This window comes from Podarcis erhardii, assembly GCF_964252035.2.
Source record: "Podarcis erhardii genome assembly, chromosome: 2".
Classification (NCBI taxonomy): Eukaryota; Metazoa; Chordata; class Lepidosauria; order Squamata; family Lacertidae; genus Podarcis; species Podarcis erhardii.
This window is the reverse complement of record NC_138498.1, coordinates 58,916,753-58,937,378: the sequence shown is the minus strand read 5'-3', so window position 1 is coordinate 58,937,378 and position 20,626 is coordinate 58,916,753. Positions and strand designations below refer to the sequence as shown.

The 20,626-nt window shown below is 46.8% G+C and overlaps 1 protein-coding gene and 1 long non-coding RNA gene across 15 annotated transcripts in view; one reads left to right on the top strand and one right to left on the bottom strand.

Annotated features, from left to right (window-relative positions):
* Nucleotides 1–20,626, bottom strand: part of TCF7 (transcription factor 7) — a 114,627-nt gene that overhangs the window by 2,346 nt on the left and 91,655 nt on the right. For 4 of the 14 annotated variants that reach the window (XM_081850383.1, XM_081850378.1, XM_081850372.1 and 1 more), the window contains 3 exons: nt 7,718–7,810; nt 2,989–3,037; nt 1,282–1,354 (listed from right to left, as the gene is read on the bottom strand). In XM_081850383.1, coding sequence (XP_081706509.1) covers nt 1,282–1,354; nt 2,989–3,037; nt 7,718–7,810 — 215 coding nt within the window. Of the gene's footprint in view, nt 1–1,012; nt 3,038–7,717; nt 7,811–20,626 lie in introns of those variants that run through there. The other 10 variants (XM_081850377.1, XM_081850376.1, XM_081850375.1 and 7 more) reach the window with 6 other exon arrangements.
* Nucleotides 3,031–4,927, top strand: LOC309335395. Its single transcript, XR_014153468.1, has 2 exons — nt 3,031–3,777; nt 4,140–4,927. It is a non-coding gene; the product is annotated as an uncharacterized lncRNA (long non-coding RNA).

The window sequence follows — 20,626 nt, the reverse complement described above, 5'->3', positions numbered from 1 at the left end:
TATATGAATAAAATATAGCAGACTTGCACAGATGTGGCCATGGCCTGCAAATAACTATTAATAATAATTTTATTATTTATACCTGCCCATCTGGCTAGGTTTCCCTAGCCACTCTGTGTGGCTTACAACATATATAAGGAATATGTCCCCTTGACCCTAATACTCTGCTGGTGGTGTAAGGAAGGCCCCAGCTCATTTGCTTCTGGACTAATCAGTGCTGCACAAAAGCAAAGGGAGTGTTCATTAATTAATGCAAATCATTTTCTTGCATTTTGAAAGGAAAGCTATTAAGACTGGCATTAGTTATGCTGCTGGGTGGGAATCAGAAGTCTAGTCCTGTGAGTTGACCTTTTAAATTGCTTTGCATAATTTTAGGCTGAAATTCAATACAGAGTCTGCTAGTAAAAGATGACAAGCCACTTAATGGCTAATGAGAATAACTGGATCACCAACTTTTATCAGATAGTGGCTGGAGACTACCAGTTCTTCCTGTAACAAATGCTGTGTTCTGTGGGGAGGTGTGAACAGCAAAGAACTGGCTACACAGTGGCTGCAATGCCCCTTCTATACTGGCCCTCTTCAGACAACCAATTTTCTCTTCACTGAAGTCTCCTGATAAGAGAACAGGACTCCACCCTTTAATGAGAGAAAATGGATGATGGTGATGGCACAAAGGCACATGGGAAGGTTGTTGAGAGCAGGTTTTTGGACCTTGTGATTCATAAATCTAGAAAAACTTATTTTGAAGGGCTGAAAACCACAATATTGGAAAGCATCTCAACAGGTGATCTAATCTAAACCTCCGTCAGTGCAGGAAATTCCCAACTCCAGATTCCTGGCTATGTGGTCATCCAGACCTTGCCAGTATGATACCCATAAAGGAAGATCTTGCAAGTGTGAAGGTACGAGGAGTCCATGCTACAAGGGAGAAATGAATGCCAACTTTCACCCTTCCTGTTACGTAAAAATAACCTGAGGCATCTGTCTGCACTGGAAGAAACTTGCTTCTGAGTAGACATACATAGGATTGCATGGTTAAGATCCCCCCCCCCCCCGCCCGTCATTGTACTTTCCCATCTCAGAAGTAGAAAGCTTTTGGAAGCATCACTCATAAACAGTTGAAATCCATGGAAAACCTAGGCAGGCCATAAGGAGCGCCATTAGTAGTGTTAGGGGCAAGGGCAGCTGCAGAAAAGGGGCATGAAAAATAAAAATTGCACAGCAAAGAACAACCTGCATGGTAAGCAACAAGCTTAGAAAGCAAAGATATCCAATACACACCTGCACGGTCCACACCAGTCCATTTGTTGGTTGAGACCAAAGCGAGCTCTGCATTTCTTAGGAGAAGCAGGATCTGAGGAAGGAGCATGCGTGGTGGAGAATGGGCAAGGCAGAGGCACAAACAGCAGCAAGAGCGGGAGGAAGAGGAAGAAGAAAAGATGCAGCATCAATTTAGCAGCTGGAGACAAAACTAAACAGGCCACATCAACCCAGTTTCTGCGGGAAGCAGCATCTCTTCAGGAAACAAAGCAGGTTTAGGCAAATACCAAAACTAACCTCACACGGGAGGGCCAAGAATGCAGTGACTGGGAGAACAGGGGCATTAGCTACCCCTCCCAGTTTGGTGTCATTTGCAAATTTGACAAACAACCCCTCTATTCCTTCATCCAAGTCATTTATAAAGATGTTGAACATCAACAAGCCCAGGACAAGGGCAGCACCCCACTTGTCATCTTTTCCCAGAATGATGAGGAACCATGAGTGAGAACTCTTTGGGTTCGGTCAATCAACCAGCTACAAATCCACCTAACAGCTACCTCACCCAACCAACCCACATCTTACCGGCTTCCCCACAAGAATATCATGGGGGACTTAGTCAAAAGCCTTGCTGAAATCAAGATACGCTGTTTCCACAGCATTCCCCTTATCCACCAAGCTTGTTACTCCATTAAAAAAAAAAGAAAAAAGATTAGTATTGCATGACTTGCTTTTGAGAAATCCATGCTGGGTCTTAGTAATCCCCGCATCCTTTTCTAAGTGCTGACAGACTGTTAAATTATCTGTTCTAGGACATTCCTGGTATGTCAAGTTGACTGGTTAGTAGTTACCTGGGCCTTCTTTTTTCCACTTTTTGAAGATGGGGGCCAACATTTGCCCACCTCTAGTCCACAGGGACCTCACCTGTTCTATCTGTAGCTAGCTGTTCCCTTACCATCTCTTCTTCTATCCAAAGCACTGCTTGTGCAGTTGGTCTTTCTCCCACTCTGTGTTCCCCCTAACTTTGTTCTAGGAGTTCCCCTCAATCCTATGGAGCAGATTTGGGGAGAGTGTGCATGGGGGTAGGGGCTTGTATTTCACAAGTGGAAATGCTTGCGCTGATGAGAGGTTTTAGCCTGATAGCACCCAAAGATATGATGTGTAAGACTCTGTGGGTTAGGATTCTGCCTGCCCTAGAAATTAGTTTATGGCAAAATAGTCCCTTCTTGGATAACAGGTTAAGAATTTGCTACTGTACTGCATTTTAAAGACCTTTTGCTTTCTGCATCTTTGCAGAGAACTAGGTGATTGGGAAACTACAACGGTAACAACCACAAAAGTTAATGGCAAGAGGAGGGGGCTAAATTTGATGTGTCAAAATGCAACTAGGAATGAACTGAATAGTATTCCTTTTCTCTGAGGCTAATGTCAGAGGAGAGCAGACAGGAGAGACAATTGCAGATAGCAGCAAAGCTAGAAGAAATAGCAGTTAGGTCTCATATGAAAATGAAACACAGATTAAAGTTTATAAGCACAGATAGCAACCCAGTCTACAGATGAAATGGAGGTAGTATTAGCATAGATATGGATTACCCCAGTCACATTAAGCCACAGATGCAAATCCAAAGGAAGATTATAGCTATTGTTCAGCTGCCTCAACTAATCCCCTACCAACATAAACAAAGCGTTGGTTACCAGATAATGTACTGGAGTTTGCACCAGTGGATTTACCTGAGTTGGAGTCTTGCTGTTTTTCTCTTGTTCGTCTTTTCTTTTTCCCCTAGAATCAAAGAGAGAGAGAAAAGGGAGGGGGGGGGGGAGAACACAAATCATAAGTGAACAAATACAGGCATATCTTTCCAGAGGGAATAAGGGGGTTGTGGCCAAGGCTCCTACTTTAATCCCTCCAAACTGCCTGCTTCATTTCTGATCACCATGGATTCTTGCTAATCTAGACCCCTTGTATGATGTGCAATTGGCAATTGCAGGTAGCACCCTCCCTCTAGTGGTCAAAATATGCTCTACAGGCAGTCAGGGACATGTTGTTTAAAAGGTACATCATTTTTACACAAATGCTTCTTCACACTGAAAGAAAACCACAAATGAGAGGGATCCACCTATTGCTTTGAATTCTTAATTCAGAAGTAACCCCTCATTAACTCATACTGCAGCATTCTGCCCAGCTGGCTGAGAGTGGCACCAGCTTGGTAGAGCTTTTGACAGTCTGCCATTTCCAGACCTACATCTTGCAAGCAACAGTTTAGCTGATTTGGGAGAGGAGCCCCTGGGACACATAGATGTAAAAGAAGAAAAAGCTACGATTACAGTTAAAAGCAAGAAACCTCTCTCTGTGTGTACACATACATACACCCACCCTTCCCAACATCAGTTAGTATTGGATGTTACTTGGGAACTCTCTCTCCCCCCCCCCCCCAGACTGGTTAGCTATTTATTATGGCTACTTTCTACATCAACAATTCATGTGCTTTATGCTGTGGCTGAAATTAACATATGCTAAAGGCAGATTTGTAGGGACGCAGGTGGCGCTGCAGGTAAAACCTCAGCGCTTAGGACTTGCCGATCGTCAGGTCGGCGGTTCGAATCGCCGGGTGCTCGGTCCCAGCATCTGCCAACCTAGCAGTTCGAAAGCACCCCCGGGTGCAAGTAGATAAATAGGGACCGCTTACTAGCGGGAAGGTAAACGGCGTTTCCGTGTGCTGCGCTGGCTTGCCAGATGCAGCTTGTCACGCTGGCCATGTGACCCAGAAGTGTCTTCAGACAGCGCTGGCCCCCGGCCTCTTAAGCGAGATGGGCGCGCAACCCCAGAGTCGGACACGACTGGCCCGTACGGGCAGGGGTACCCTTACCTTTACCTTATAAAGGCAGATTGCAAATATAAAAAGAGGTCAAAATAGAGAGCATGGGGAGGCCAGGGACCCTCCTCATAAATGGCACTGCCCCACCATACTGGTAGTTTATTCATTAAATTTTTATGCCATCCTTTACAGTACACACACACACACACACAAAATCCCAAACTGCACTCTTGTTCATTGTCTCTGATAAAATACTTCTCTCAGATATTATGGTCCCTGACCATAGCTGGAACAAATTGGTATGAATCCAGTCCCCTTTTCATGCCTACCTGCACATAGATTGTCTCTGGCTTACATTTTGAAATACCGGAAAGACTGCCACTCTTCCCCACAGCTAAGATATATTGAGCTCATAGATGAGGATTGTGCCGCAGTCTTTCCTGTGTCCCAAAGTGTCAGAAAAAAGTGTGCTGCCACCACGGTGCAATGACCTGGGTTAAGGAGCAAACCTAACTTTCTTTATGCACACACACCAGCCATCTGAACAAAGACCAGCTGCATTCTGTGCATACATGAAGGAATGTATTTCCAGCAAAAGGTTGCTGTGCATGGGTGGAATAAAGTGGACAGTGATCTCATTTTCAGCAGGCTCCCAGCCTGCACTCAGTTACTTTCTCAATGAAAAAGGTCTCTTTTTAAAATGTCTTTTAAGCGGGGGGAGAAATTGGACCGTATTTCAGGAACAGCACATGGAACATCATAGTTAAAAATGAGCTTTGGTCACCAAAGCAACTTTCCTTGAATGAAGAATAATGTCAAAGTAACTATTACAAATAAAAGAGAGATAAACCTAAGGTCTGTTTTTCGTTATTCACATCTTTCTTGCACCAGCATTTGTGATGTCTTCATGCTAGCCTCAGATTTTTCTTGGGTACAGAAACTGCACTCACTAGCAGCTTGAAAAGTGCATAGTATTTGCAAGCTTGGGCAGCCCAGTCCCAGTCCTATTTCATTCAGAAGGAAGTCCCTCAAGAGGACACACTCGCTGTTGCAAACATGTTGAGGACTGCAGCTTTTTTGTTTTCACTTCCAGAGACGAGATTGCAAACATGGAGCACAACAAAGCCTTTTCCATTTTAAGTTCAAACAGTGTTTAAACATGTTTGTCATTAGCGAGGCACAAAAACCGCTTCGCTGATGAAAGCAGGCAAAATCAAACCAGATTGTCTTTTCTTACACTCCTCTCCACATAGTATTGATTTTGCTTGCATTGGGAGGCCTACATTATTACGCAGCTGCCCAACACTACAATTAAAACATAATGCTGGTGGCAGTTACTGTCTTACAAGCTCTGTTCCAGTGTCGGCTGTAAGATGGAAACATGTTTTAAATCCATGTGTATGGTTTTGAGAAACTGTCTTGAGTTGCCACATACTGTTTTTGGACTGCCTCTCCAATGCTGAAAAATCAACTCCAACATTCTAAGACAGCTAGTGGTGGTATCCTTATGGACATTTCCCATTGGAATGGCCGTGGGGTTTTGCATATCTGAATGCTTCCCTACATCAAATGTTGCGGCACATGGAAAGCTAGCATGACAAGGAACAAGGTTCTAGCCAAGTGTTCTCTCTGATGTACGAGCTTTCTACTTGCATTTGATTTTTTATGTGCTCCTCCACTGGCCTCGAGTTCTAAAGATGGTACGGCACATTGTGCTCTAACCTGAAAGCCCAACAGCTGCTTCTCCTCTGCAAACTGGGCTAGAGGGCACCATTTGCAACAGAGGAGCTTTGGGCAGGAGAAGAGCACTTCACCCTTCCCTTCCTTGCCAGCTATCTTCTTCAGCTGCCCCTTAGCTGCAGCTGCTTTCTCCCATTTCTGTTTGCAGCAGAAACACTGGACAGGGCAAAAGCAGCTTGCTGAGTTGCAGAGGAAAACAGACTAGTGGAAAGTTAAACACCTTCCTCCTTCCAGAGCTTCTCTGTTGCAAATTGCGCCCCTCATTCTTTGCGCAGGAGAAGCGGAAGATAAAAAGCCAAGTCAGAGCTTGATGTCCTGCACCAAATAACAGGCTTAAGGAGGCCTTGACTGTTGGCTGCAGTCAAGGAAGACGGCACATCGAGCTATTTCTCCTGTGGGAACATAGGAAGCTGCCTTATACAGTACTGAGTCAGACTGTCTGCACTGACTCAGCAGCTCTGCAGGATTTGAGACAGGAGGTCTCTCCCAGCCCTACCTAGAGTTGCCAGGGATTGAATCTGGGACCGCCTGCATTCAAAGAAGGTGCTCTGCCACTGAGCCACGACCCTTCCCCTAAGAAAAGCTCAGGTCCTCCTGCCACCAGTTACCAAGAAGAACCAAAAGCCAGATTTCTAACTGCTTTACCAGCTGCTTCCACTAGAAAGCATCAACTACCAGTAGGCGAGAGGGGAACCAGTACCAGCCTCTCCCATTAGCCTTTTTGGATTAACACAACAATTGCTCTGTTTACTATTGCTCTCCCTGGGGATAGGGTGGGCTACAAAACATGCATGACTCTTAAGTTACTAGGATGGGGGAAGGCAGAAGACCTATGGATAGACTTCTGGAGAGCCCCTTAAGGCTTCCTCCCTTTCAGTTTGGCTGAGGCAAAAAGCCAAGGTGGCTTATCCATGTACACGCCGCGTAGGAATGGAATTCAGTTAAGGAAGGGGGTTAGAATGCATGGGCTGTCACCTTAGCGCACAAGCTGACTAGCAAAAGCCACAGGTAAGACAAAATCCTGGCATGGACAGTAGTATCTTAAGAGAGGCAATATGTATGTGCAAGACACACAAACCTTCCCAACCCATGATCATTACCAGATGCTGGGGACAAACAAGGGGACGGGCACTACCTTCATGCCTTGCTTGTGGGTTTCCTGGAAGGCTCTGTCTGCTGGACCAGATGGACCTTTGTTGGTTGGATCCAGAAAGAGCAACCCCATTGTTATTAAAAAAATATATCTGTGCGATGACACATCAAATCAGTAGAGTCTGCATTGTTTCCTTGTGGGATGCAAACAACCCATCCTTTGTCTACTTTGCTACATCCGATTCAAATTTAAATAAAATAATGTCCACAGCATTTGCAGCTCAGAAGGCTGATTGTGTTCAAAATGAAATTGCCACTCAAAAAAAAAAAAAAAAAGTATTTCTTGGTGGTCACCTTTGACCATGTGCAAGGCCAATATGTTCCAGGTCATGGATGCAATGTTTTTACTGCTTTTAAAGGAAAGCCACACTGTCCAACCTCCAAACCCCCAATTTATTTGTTCAGTTCTGTGCAAGGGTTTTCCTGAAACCATGCTCCCAAGGGCAATGGTTTTGTTTTTGAAGCTGATGAGACATTAACGACCTATTTGCCTAAAAAAAGGAAAGTGCTGTCATGAAGCGTCCACTCGCTTCACTGATGCACAAGCTCGCCACAAGCACACATAGCCCACTGATTGTTCCTCTTCAACTCAACAAATTCCACAGCCAATGAGCAATTCTATGGCCATGGAAAAGCTCAGGGCTCCTGGAATTCTGCAGCCAACGCTGGGTTAGGTGGATGCATGAGTGGCAGATGGTTACAGACTCTCACTGCCGTAATGCAGAAGGACATTCGCTGCAGAATTCGCTTACCCTTGCCGCAGAAACCGGCCCCGAGGTGCTGCTGAATTCCAGGGGCCCTGAGTTAAACTTTGTGTGATCACGGGACGAAGAGCCTGAAGAAGACTGAAGAGCAAGGGGGAAAGCGTTAAAAGAGCAGCTGCGGGGAGCACTGAAACAATGCACCAAATACGTACACAAAGCACATCAGGAAGCAGACAGAAAAACAACCTAGCAGAGAGCCTATACAGAGAGCAGCACCCCAACCCGGCTAATTGAAACAAGCCATTTATGCAGCTGAAAAGGAACCTTGGAAACTATAAGCGCCTTGAGTCACAAAATGGCAGATGAATTTTGAAGGCCTTGGAGGGAGGACACAGACATACATTTATTTTCTTTTTTTAACCGTTGGTATTTACTATTTTGGGTCACATCTGTTGTAAAAAATAGTAACAGTACTGTGGGTTTACAGACAGAATAGTTGTAGCCAGCTAGCAGGTCATCCCTGCTTAGTCTTCACACACCATGAAGCACCTCTTGAAAATCCTGCAGATACTTTTTTGTTGTTTAGTCATTTAGTCGTGTCCGACTTGTCATGACCCCATGGACCAGAGCATGCCAGGCACTTAGGAGGGGCCAAAACACACACCAAACCTCAAGTGGGCCACATCCAACAGTGCACTTCTGGGAAGGGCTTTTGATCCAGCAGAAGCTTTTGCTAATGGAAAAGTAGAATTTTTGCTGATTTCCCCTGCAGCCTCCTCAATGTCACTCCCTGCCCCCATTCTAGAAGGAGGTGAAGGAGGCATCAACACACTTAAGGGCTCATCCACACTCCCACTTGTCCCATGCCTAGAAAGCACAGGTTGGAGCGGTTTCCCCCTTGCCCCACTCCTTTCCTAGGGGAAACTTGCTCTTGATATTTAAATTGGATCGAGTGTGGCCATGCACAGCTGCAGTTCATGTGCAGGATCTCCCTGTGGATTGTGAGTCCATGTTGATTCCCCCACCCTCTGCTGTGCTTGGCACATTTTCCATCAGGTTTTATCTCCAGAAGACTTGGAAAGTCTGCTGACCAACCCTTTTAGTGAACATCACTTTTTAATAACACATAGAAAGAGTACTGGGAAATGATGCCCTTATATTTGTTCTTAATAAAACTCTACATTTTGGGACTTTAATATTTCTTTACTTAAAAACACACACACACAAAACCCAAAAAACAAAGCAGCAGCCTAACAGAAATGTCTTCAAATAAGATGCGTCAATGGAGAGCTATTAGGAAAGGGTATTAGAAAAGTAGCCATAGCAACACAAGGGCAAGAGATCATGCATTAATTAAGGAAGCCTTTTTGCAAAAGACTTAAGACATCTAGGCTGGCGTTTTCAGTGAGCGGAATGTCTGCTAATGCTGCTGAACTTTGTCTTCCTCTCTTCCCCCCTGCAGCCCCCTGTAAACTCTCAAACTCTGGCTGGAACATCCCCATGGGTTACAGAACCAATTTGAGGGTGTGTAGAGGGCTGCAGGGGGAAGGAAATGAAGGTGAAGTTTCGTTGCACATGCAGAAGTCTGTTCAATTTCCACATGGACAGAGTTAGACACAACCCCGTTATTTCACCCCTATGTCCAGGGGTGTCAACTTGAATAAAATACATGAGAAGAACAGGTAAGTGCCTTTGGCCAATTAATATTCTACAGCCTTTAAAAAGTGCCTGTGGGAAGTGGGGGTTAATATTTTGCTGTTTGTTTTACTTATTTACTTGCTTTTTATCCTGTATTTTATTCTGTGAACTGCCCTGAGATCTTATGATGAAAGGCGGTATATAATAAAATCAATCAATCAATCAATCAATCAATCAATCAATCAATCACATGATGCGGTGCACACACGCTACTTGAATGGCAATGTCCATCAACTTTGGGGCAAATAGTTGGCTCCTTTGCACGTAGAATCATAGAATCATAGAATCATAGAGTTGGAAGAGACCACAAGGGCCATCGAGTCCAACCCCCTGCCAAGCAGGAAACACCATCAGAGCACTCCTGACATATGGTTGTCAAGCCTCTGCTTAAAGACCTCCAAAGGAGGAGACTCCACCACACTCCTTGGCAGCAAATTCCACTGTCGAACAGCTCTTACTGTCAGGAAGTTCTTCCTAATGTTTAGGTGGAATCTTTTTTCTTGTAGTTTGGAACCATTGCTCCGTGTCTGCTTCTCTGGAGCAGCAGAAAACAACCTTTCTCCCTCCTCTATGTGACATCCTTTTATATATTTGAACATGGCTATCATATCACTCACCATCTGGCCCGGGGCGGGGCCTGAAGGCCCGTAAGGACTGCTGGACTCTGCTGCCCAGGAGGACTCTCCTGCTGGGTGTCTGAGGGCCCTGCTCCTCCTGCCACTCACCATCTGGCCCGGGGCGGGGCCTGACAGGCCCATAAGGACTGCTGGACTCTGCTGCCCAGGAGGACTCTCCTGCTGGGTGTCTGAGGGCCCTGCTCCTCCTGCCACTCACCATCTGGCCCGGGGCGGGGCCTGACAGGCCCATAAGGACTGCTGGACTCTGCTGCCCAGGAGGACTCTCCTGTTGGGTGTCTGAGGGCCCTGCTCCTTCCTGCCACTCACCATCTGGCCCGGGGCGGGGCCTGAAGGCCCATAAGGACTGCTGGACTCTGCTGCCCAGGAGGACTCTCCTGCTGGGTGTCTGAGGGCCCTGCTCCTCCTGCCACTCACCATCTGGCCCGGGGCGGGGCCTGACAGGCCCATAAGGACTGCTGGACTCTGCTGCCCAGGAGGACTCTCCTGTTGGGTGTCTGAGGGCCCTGCTCCTTCCTGCCACTCACCATCTGGCCCGGGGCGGGGCCTGACAGGCCCATAAGGACTGCTGGACTCTGCTGCCCAGGAGGACTCTCCTGCTGGGTGTCTGAGGGCCCTGCTCCTCCTGCCACTCACCATCTGGCCCGGGGCGGGGCCTGAAGGCCCATAAGGACTGCTGTGCTCTGCTGTCCAGGAGGACTCTCCTGTTGGGTGTCTGAGGGCCCTGCTCCTCCTGCCACTCACCATCTGGCCCGGGGCGGGGCCTGACAGGCCTCACAGGGACGATTGCTGTCACTGCTGCTGCGGCCCAGGGGGATCCGGAGGGGTGCAGAGTTCCTTTTAAAATGTTTTAAAATTTTCCTTTTCCTTTTTATTTCTTTATTATTATTATTATTGTGATTATTATTATTGTATATGCAGGGGTGGGGTGGGGCTGGGATGGATGTTTAGTTGGGAATTTGTTTGATTTTGATGGATTGTAATTTTTACAGTTTTTTATTTGTATTGTTTTTTGGGGTTTCTTTTTTGTTTTGTTTTCATTGTTTTAATGCCTTACTTTGTTTTTAAGGGGAGGGGTCAGGGCTGCCGGGGAGTGGGTCCCAGCCAACAAAATGGCTGCGGCATGTTCCACAGGGGGGGATGCGTTGGGACAACCGATCTCAGTGATCTCGGGTAGGAGGAGGAGTTACGCTAAGACCAGACCATGTCATTACAGAGAAGGCAGGTTTAGTCGTTGTCTGAGGACTATCCCTGCCTCCAGGTCTGGTCCTGACCAGATGGATACTAGAATCAGCAAGGGATACCCACATGACCTGAAGGTGCTGCTGTGCAATGCCAGGTCAATGATTCATAAGACCACTGCCATCCATGACCTGATCATGGATGGAGGATTTGACCTGGCATGTGTAACAGAGACTTGGTTGAATGAAGCAGATGGGCCTGTTCTTGCCGCTGCTTGTCCACCAGGTTTCTCTTACGCACAGCAACCCAGGCCTTGTGGGCGGGGAGGGGGGGTTGCAGTGATTTTTAGGAAGTCATTAGTTTGCACCAGGCGTCCTATTGGGAAGACCCAGTTTTCTGAGTGCATGTTCTGGAAGTTGGGCAATAGGGGCAGTACAGGATTCCTTTTGGTGTACCGACCTCCCCGCTGCACCAAGGATTCCCTGCCCGAGCTGCTTCAGGTCGTGGCGGATGTTCTCCTGGAGACGCCTAGTTTGGTTGTCCTAGGGGATTTTAATATCCATGCCGACACGACCTTACAAGGGGCCGCTCGGGACTTCGTGGAAAGCATGGCCTCCATGGGGCTGTCCCTGAATAAGTTTGGCCCAACCCATAGCCGCGGACATGCCTTGGACCTGGTGTTTACCTCTACGGATGTTGGTGATCTGACACTAACTAAAAGTGAAACAAAAGAAGTGCCATGGTCAGATCACTTCCTGGTGCAACTGGACTTCTCCGCGACCCTTCCCCTCTGCAGGGAGGTGGGACCAATTCGGATGGTCCGCCCCCGCCACTTAATGGATCCAAATGGTTTCCAGAGAGTGGTAGGGGATGCTTTATCCCATGTTGATGGCCTTTCAGTTGATTCCCTGGTGGCCCGCTGGAATGTGGAGTTAACCAGGGCTATTGACTGTTTGGCTCCGAAGCGCCCTCTCCGATTGCATGGAGCCCGGAGAGCCCCGTGGTTTTCCACGGATCTGAGGGCAATGAAACAATCGTTGAGACGGCTAGAGCGCCGGTGGCGGATAACTCATTCTGAAGCTGACCGGACACAGGTTAGAGCTCAATGTCGAGCCTACCAAGTGGCGGTAGCGACGGCGAAGAAAACTTTCTTCGCCGCCTCTATTGCATCTGCAGAAAACAGCAGCAGGAGACTTTTTCAGGTGGTCCGCAATTTAGCGGAACCACCTGCTACATCGGGGCCCAGTACGGGCCACATGATCTCCTGCAATGATTTTGCAAAGTTTTTTGCAGATAAAGTCGCTCAGATTCGGGAAGAGGTAGACGCCACCGTGGGGGCCGGGCCGGGGCGGGAGAGTGCTAGAGTCCTGTCTAGTCAAATTGCATGGGATCAATTCCAATCTGTTACCACCGAGGATGTGGACAGGCTGCTTGGACGAGTGAAACCAACCACCTGTCTCCTTGATCCTTGCCCATCCTGGCTTATAAAAGCTAGCCGGGAAGGACTGGGTGATGGGCTTCGTGAGGTGGTGAATGCTTCCCTCCGTGAGGGAGCCTTCCCAGACCCACTGAAAGAGGCGGTTATCAAACCACTTCTTAAAAAACCATCTTTAGATGCGGCCACGATGGCCAACTATCGCCCAGTCTCAAATCTTCCATTCTTGGGCAAGGTGATTGAGCGAGTGGTTGCTGAACAACTCCAGGCACGCCTGGAAGAAGCGGACCATTTGGATCCCTTCCAGTCGGGATTCAGGCCTCATCATGGGACTGAAACTGCCTTGGTCGCACTGGTTGATGATCTCCGGCGGGCCAGGGACAAAGGTGAGAGCTGTTTCCTGGTTCTGCTGGATCTCTCAGCGGCGTTTGATACCATCGACCATAACATCCTCCTGGACCGTCTTGAGGGGCTGGGAGCTGGGGGCACTGTCATACAGTGGTTCCGCTCCTTCCTCCTGGGCCGTGTTCAGAAAGTGGTGGTGGGGGATGAGTGTTCAGACCCCTGGGCTCTCACTTGTGGGGTGCCTCAGGGTTCTGTCCTCTCCCCCATGCTTTTCAACATCTACATGCAGCCGCTGGGAGAGATCATCAGGGGGTTTGGGCTGGGTGTTCATCAGTATGCGGATGATACCCAGCTCTACCTCTCTTTCAAATCAGAACCAGTGAAGGCGGTGACAGTCCTGTGTGAGTGTCTGGAGGCGGTTGGAGGATGGATGGCGGCTAACAGATTGAGATTGAATCCTGACAAGACAGAAGTACTGTTTCTGGGGGACAGGAGGCGGGCAGGTGTGGAGGACTCCCTGGTCCTGAATGGGGTACCTGTGCCCCTGAAGGACCAGGTGTGCAGCCTGGGAGTCATTTTGGACTCACAGCTGTCCATGGAGGCACAAGTTAAATCCGTGTCCAGGGCAGCTGTGTACCAGCTCCATCTGGTACGCAGGCTGAGACCCTATCTGCCTGTGGACTGCCTCGCCAGAGTGGTGCATGCTCTGGTTATCTCCCGCTTGGACTACTGCAATGCACTCTACGTGGGGCTACCTTTGAAGGTGACCCGGAAACTACAACTAATCCAGAACGCAGCAGCCAGACTGGTGACAGGGAGCGGCCGCCGAGACCATATAACACCGGTCTTGAAAGACCTACATTGGCTCCCAGTACGTTTCCGAGCACAATTCAAAGTGTTGGTGCTGACCTTTAAAGCCCTAAACGGCCTCGGTCCAGTATACCTGAAGGAGCGTCTCCACCCCCATCATTCTACCCGGACACTGAGGTCCAGCACCGAGGGCCTTCTGGCGGTTCCCTCACTGCGAGAAGTCAAGTTACAGGGAACCAGGCAGAGGGCCTTCTCGGTAGTGGCGCCCTCCCTGTGGAATGCCCTCCCACCAGATGTCAAAGAGAACAACAACTACCAGACTTTTAGAAGACATCTGAAGGCAGCCCTGTTTAGGGATGCTTTTAATGTTTGATGTATCATAGTATTTTAATATTCTTTTGGAAGCCGCCCAGAGTGGCTGGGGAGGCCCAGCCAGATGGGCGGGATATAAATAATAAATTATTATTATTATTATTATTATTATCACCCCTTAACCTCCTCTTCTCCAGGCTAAACATGCCCAGCTCCCTTAGCCGTTCTTCATAAGGCATCGTTTCCAGGCCTTTGACCATTTTGGTTGCCCTCCTCTGGACACGTTCCAGTTTGTCAGTGTCCTTCTTGAACTGTGGTGCCCAGAACTGGACACAGTACTCCAGGTGAGGTCTGACCTGGAGTATCTGTTGTTTTCCTCAGCAATTATTAAAGAAACGCCACTCAGTCCTTTCATTGGTTCATTCACTGAATATGTGTCATCCTTTCTCATGAGTTGCGATCACAAGCTTCGTGAACAAAGCTGGCTTGGGAGTCATAGCTGCTGGTGGGGTTGCTGTTTTAGACCTGCAAACGTTTAAATACAACTCCTTGTACTCTGCGTAAAGGTAGAAAAGCTCCTAAGTGTGGGAGTGAATTTCATTTCCTGCCTGACAAGTCATATGACAGCAAGCTGACCTAAATTCTTCCTTCTCCTCCTCCTCCCTTCAGGGATAGAGCTTAACAGTCAGTGTGGGCAGGGTGGCAGAGAGATTCCCAAAGCAGCTGCTTCCTGGCTTCCAGCATAAGCACATTTGGGCCTGGGCCTAGTCTACTCCTAAGCCTTCCCATGGACTGTTCATTTGACAGGGGAGGGAAACATGCAGTGCCCAGAAGTCAGGCAGTCACTTTCACGAACTGATTTCCTTATATTAAGCCAGCCCACATCACTGGTCTTGTTGCTCTGAGGCAGAACACTCAGTCCTTCCAGGTTAAATACTGTAACTCGGGGTCCCTCAACCTTGTTATGGCTGTGGATTCTCCAATATATGTTTGAGAAATTGCCATGGGTGCCATTGCAAAACGGGCATCCGCTGATGTTTTGCTGCTGCAACAAAGCAGCTCTCCAAAGCCACAGAAGATAAAGTGGCAAATCTCAGCAACAAAGCAACTTGCTCAAGAAACCTGAGTACAAGGTGGCAATCCTATGCATGCATACAGGGCAGTAAATTCCATTGAATTTTGTCCCCTTTGCCCCACATTTCACTCTGTGGTCTTTCCCAACTCTGCTAGCTGAGAAGCTTCAACTGAACATATCTAGAGTCGGACCTGAAAGTTCTCCCATGCAAAAATTCTTGACCTATGGGCCCCACCAGATATCCTTTTAATTGCACATTCATGTTGGGGTGGCCATACGCAAACGTCTGCAAAAGTTCTGGGGGAGTAATATTATGTTGGAAGCCACACAGAGTAGCTCGGGCAACCCAGTCAGATGGATGGGGTATAAAAAATTAACAACAACAACAACAACAGTAATGATGATGCTTCATTTTCAATCAGTGCATACCCTGTAACTTCCTGCTGAAATCAAATAACTTTCCATAGCATGAATATTCTGGGTTTCTTTTTCTTATCCCACTTTTGCTGCACTGTCCCTTCCAGACAGCAGCAATGGGATGGAATTGCAGAACAAGGAAAGCATAATAAATCTACTGTAATCAACACACAGAATAATATACCCGAAATATAACACCAGTCTAGAGGATCTCTTTGATCACCTCTCCTCTTATCCCTGGGATGAGGATTTGGGATCCCAAGCAATACACCATTACTTCACGGGCATTTTAAGGTGAACACTTAAAGGGTAATATGTTGGCCAAACTAGATGATACAAGGTAGATGTGTAAACAGTCTCTCAAAAATGAAAAGCAAACAGGTGAAGCTGAGCAGAGGGCCATCTATTACCTGCAAACAGGCTCCCTCCAGTGGCAAAAAAATAAAAACAACAGAGAATGGGGCCAGGTTGTTGCCCAACGCTTACTCTCTGCCAGTTCCCAGAGCAGGCTATTTATAAATTAATCTAAATAGGGAATGGTGAAAAAGTTGAAAGGAAACATCTTAGAAGAAAACCATCTGGCTAAAACACTTGAGGAAACGATATGCAAAATCCTCATTTTACATTTAGCTGGATGATTCCAGGCTAAGCTAGTTGCATATCTGCATGGAGGAAAAGATTTGAATTCAGAAATTCTGGGGGACCCTGAGCAGATCTCTGGATGATTTGCAATCGCTGGAGCAAGGATTTCTGACTCTCAATTATTTAACAGCAACCTGACTTTTGCCACCTAAATCCGGCTGCTGAAGTAAAGGAAGCTAACCGTGTGGGTGGACTTCTGCGTAAAAGGGAATGCGAACCTGGTTCAGTTCTGGCACTGAAAACAAATTCCTAGGCTCAGAAAGTGCTCAGTCCCCTGTTCTTTAAGGCTAACTATATGTTTCTTGCACAGTAGCCTCCAAGCACCAGAGATCTTCCTACTCTTGCTCTAGGCTCACATGCTGTGAAACTACTACCCATGTTGGCATGCACCTGATAGGAAGAGAATGATGCCAAAGGGCCACAGCTCCGTGGTAGAGCATCTGCTTGCATGCAGGTCTCTGGTTTGGTTCCCAGCACCTCCAGGTAGACCTTGGAGAGACCCCTCCTCGCCTGTTGGTGTAGGCAATACTGAGCAAGATGGACCAGTGGTCTGACTTGGAATAAGACAGCTGCCTATGTAAATTTGGTGACATGCTGCGCTTGTGCAGGAAGTTGGGATGTAGAGCTACCTGACACAATGGAGCACAAACTGCATTTGCGGGGTGCTGATTCTACAGGGAAGATGCATGCAGACAGCCCTGCCCAGCCAACTACAGGCTTTTAAACACTGCAGCTGCACTCTGGGGTGGAAAAGCAGCTCACAAAGTTGGCACATAGTAGTAGTAGTAGTAATAATAATAATAAGAAGAAGAAGAAGAAGAAGAAGATTTATTTATACCCCATCCATCTGGCTAGGCCTCTCCAGCCACTCTGGGCGGCTCCCAACAGAATATTATTATTAGTAATAATAAAAAGTGGTAAAACATCAAACATTAAAAACGTCCCTAAATGTATACAGGGCTCATTGATGGGCACATGCCCCATAACTGCATGTTCATATGCATTAACAAGTCACGAGGAGGGTGTGGGGAGCCCTCTCTTAAAAAAATTAAAATTTCAACGCTGCCAACCAGGCGTGCTTCAACGAAAACAACTTGGATGAACCTCTTTTAATGAGATATAAGCTCTCACATATGGGGTTTTTTTTTTGGGGGGCAGACAGGAAGTACAGTTGCAAACTGCAACTTCCTTTCCCAACTGTCTCTCAAATTTAAAGCAAAGAAGTGTTGGTCTGGCAGGACCATTGGAAACAGGTACAGGCAGAGTGGTGTAGTGGTTAGAGTGCTGAGTCTATGACCTGAGAGACCAGGTTTCAAATCTCCATCTTCTGCCACTAAGCTCACTGGGTGTGAACTTAGGCCAGTCGCCAACTCCCAGCCCAAACTACCTCAAAAGGTTGCTGTGAGGGTAATATGGAAACGGAGAGCCACGTATACACCACTTTGAATTCCTTGGAGGAGAGGTGGGATACAAATTTGATAAATGTATGATAGAATGAAGGCAAATCAATGAACTGTAGAGTTCAAAGAAGCTTGGATGATGCTGGGTTCTACCCCCAAGATCTCCTAAACCCCCAAGATCTGCCCCCAAGATCTTTGGCACACGTTTCAGAAAGGGAAGGGAACTATCAAATTTGAAGTATTTGCTTCAGTTCAGCTATCAGCCGACATTTGGGCAGTATTTGCCTTCTTTAAATCCTGGGCTTTTGTCACCTTCCATGGATGAGATCAGAAGAGGCAATGGAAACAAACAGGACCGAGCAATGTGAACCTGGCAAATGCAAAATGCAGAGTCAGCAGGAGCCAAAAGCAAACGCGGCACATGATGCTGGGGCAAGCCGTGATCAAGATGGATCGAGCAATATTAATCTCTCGCCAGGTAAGTGTATGATCATGTCAAACAAAAGTTAAGTATGACATATTACCCAAGAGAGAATACGTGTTTATTTGCATTGATATAATTAAGAGCTCTAAGACAAATATGGGTGTGGTTATTATTATTATTAGCTGCGAGTCTCTTCTCTCTGTGCATTTTAATTTCTCTTGAGGGCCTTTTTTCTGATGACCATAAATCTAGTGCAAGCTCATATAAATTAAAAAGAAACCACTGCTTATTACCTGCCTATTTCGCACTGCGAGCACCTGGAGACAGACGATAGGAAAGTGGGTATTACCATGAACTTCTAAACAGGGAGTGCAAACCCTCAAACTAAAGAGTCTCCACAGTGTAAACAGATAAATTACTAGTTATGAAACAGACCCTTAATATGCTAAGTTTCAATCAAACAAGAAACTGAATATATTGGAGTCACACCTCATTAGCAGTTGTTGCATTTTGATTCCTTCGGCCAGCTCCAGATGTTGGACATTTGCCAGGGGCTCAAGCCCAACGTGGAGGAGACCACTGCCCAGACAGTACTACCTTTCCCACTTTGCAAAGAGTATCCAAAAAGATCTGATGCAGCATTAAGAGAATTCTCAGTTTTTATGTGCTGCCTCTTCAGGGTTAAGGCGGCTTACTGATGGCTGCATGGCTCAGGGCCCTCATATCCTGAAACCAACACTATTTAATATGATGATAATAATATAAACCATATTTTTCCACTACTATCTTGCCTACTACAATTTAAAGAAGGGCAAAAAGTGGAAGGGGAGAAAGAGATCAGAGGTTAATAGTTTAGGAGAAACACGTTTTTGGATGTTGTGTTTAGCTAGCAAAGAGGGAGGCATACAGAGCACAAGGGCCTCTGAGAACCATAGAAAGGGGAAGCAAAGAAGAAGAAGAAAAGAAGAGTTTGGACTTGATATCCCACCTTTCACTCCCCTTAAGGAGTCTCAAAGCGGCTAAGATTCTCCTTCCTCCCCCACAACAAACACTCTGTGAGGTGAGTGGGGCTGAGAGACTTCAGAGAAGTGTGACTGGCCCAAGGTCATCCAGCAGCTGCATGTGGAGGAGCGGAGACGTGAACCCGGTTCCCCAGATTACGAGTCCACCGCTCTTAACCACTACACCACACTGGTGCAGGAAAGACAGAGGCAGAAGCACTAACGCAGGGTTGGGTAAGCTGAGGCCCTCTAGATATGGTTGGACTCCCAACTCCCTTCTGCCACCAGGCATTCCTATTTCTCCCCTTCCGATATATGTATTTATTTTGTTTTATTTATTAAATTTATATACCCCCCTTCATCCAAATATCACAGGGCAGTTTACATATATAATCACTTTAGCCACCCAAACTAACAGTGAGCAAACACAGATACCCACAGCCACTCTCTATGTAGATATTTATATCAGGTATACATAACTTTATCTGGATTGCACTCTGCTACATCTGGGCTAAAAAGAACTGTTGAATAACAGCTACAGCATAACAATGTTCAATCTGCTGGAAATATTGTGATGTATTATTGTTTATTAAATTAACCCCCTAAACCCAGTAGTTTCAGAAGAGTTTACTGCACAGACCCTCCAGCAGTGACAGAACTACATTTTGAGGGCCCTGAACCTTGAGCTGTCATGGGACCCCCTTTGCCACCAGCAACAAGGTCTGAGTAAGTCCTGTTATCGTTTTCAATGGGGTTGTTCCGTGACAGATCACCACACCTTTATAACACCTGTGTTACCGACTCTCAAACTTTAGAATTGTTGAAATACAGACAATAAAAAAACAATTTGAGGCACACCACTCAGATTGGGTCTACTAGACCCAAAGATCAATGTGGACTCAAGTTGCTTCTGGGTCCCTTCCAGGATTAGGGCCCTGGAGCCTAAGCTTCATTAGTTTCATAGTAGATCCACTCCTGCCTTCCAGTTAAATTTGTATCTCTATTGGTTCCTTTGAACACCTGGGTGCTAGTCCAGGAAATAGTGTGGTGACCTCCTTGAGATCGGTAGGGGTTTTCCCAACTCTTTTTTTTTTCTAACTGAAGTGCCTAGATCTTGGTGTCTGTGTACATCAAAAGCAGTTTGTAATGCAGTGTGGGGAGCTGATGTTAAGGTAGGGGAGAAGAGCCAGCAGCCCCACCAAACATCCAGAAGCCTAAAAGTGAAAACCTCTCAGCATTGTTGGCTGCCTTGCGTCTAATGTCAACCTGACCATCTATCTATATATATGTCCCTGTGATCTAACCCTCTGGGAATTGCTTCTCTGAATTAGTGTCATCTGCACACTATCTGTGAGAAAAATTGCTGTAAACCATTATCTGCAAAATAAGTCCTCTTCAGGGATTTGACCTGGAGCCCTGTGGGCTAAAATGGGTATGGTGGGAGTGGCACATGGCTTCCCCCCCCCCTTCCAAATCTGACCTTCACTTGCATACTGCGAAAGTCTGAAGGTTTTTTTTAAAAAAAACAACAACAACAACACACGAGTGCATTTGGGTGCATAAGCTTACAAGCTTCTCTGA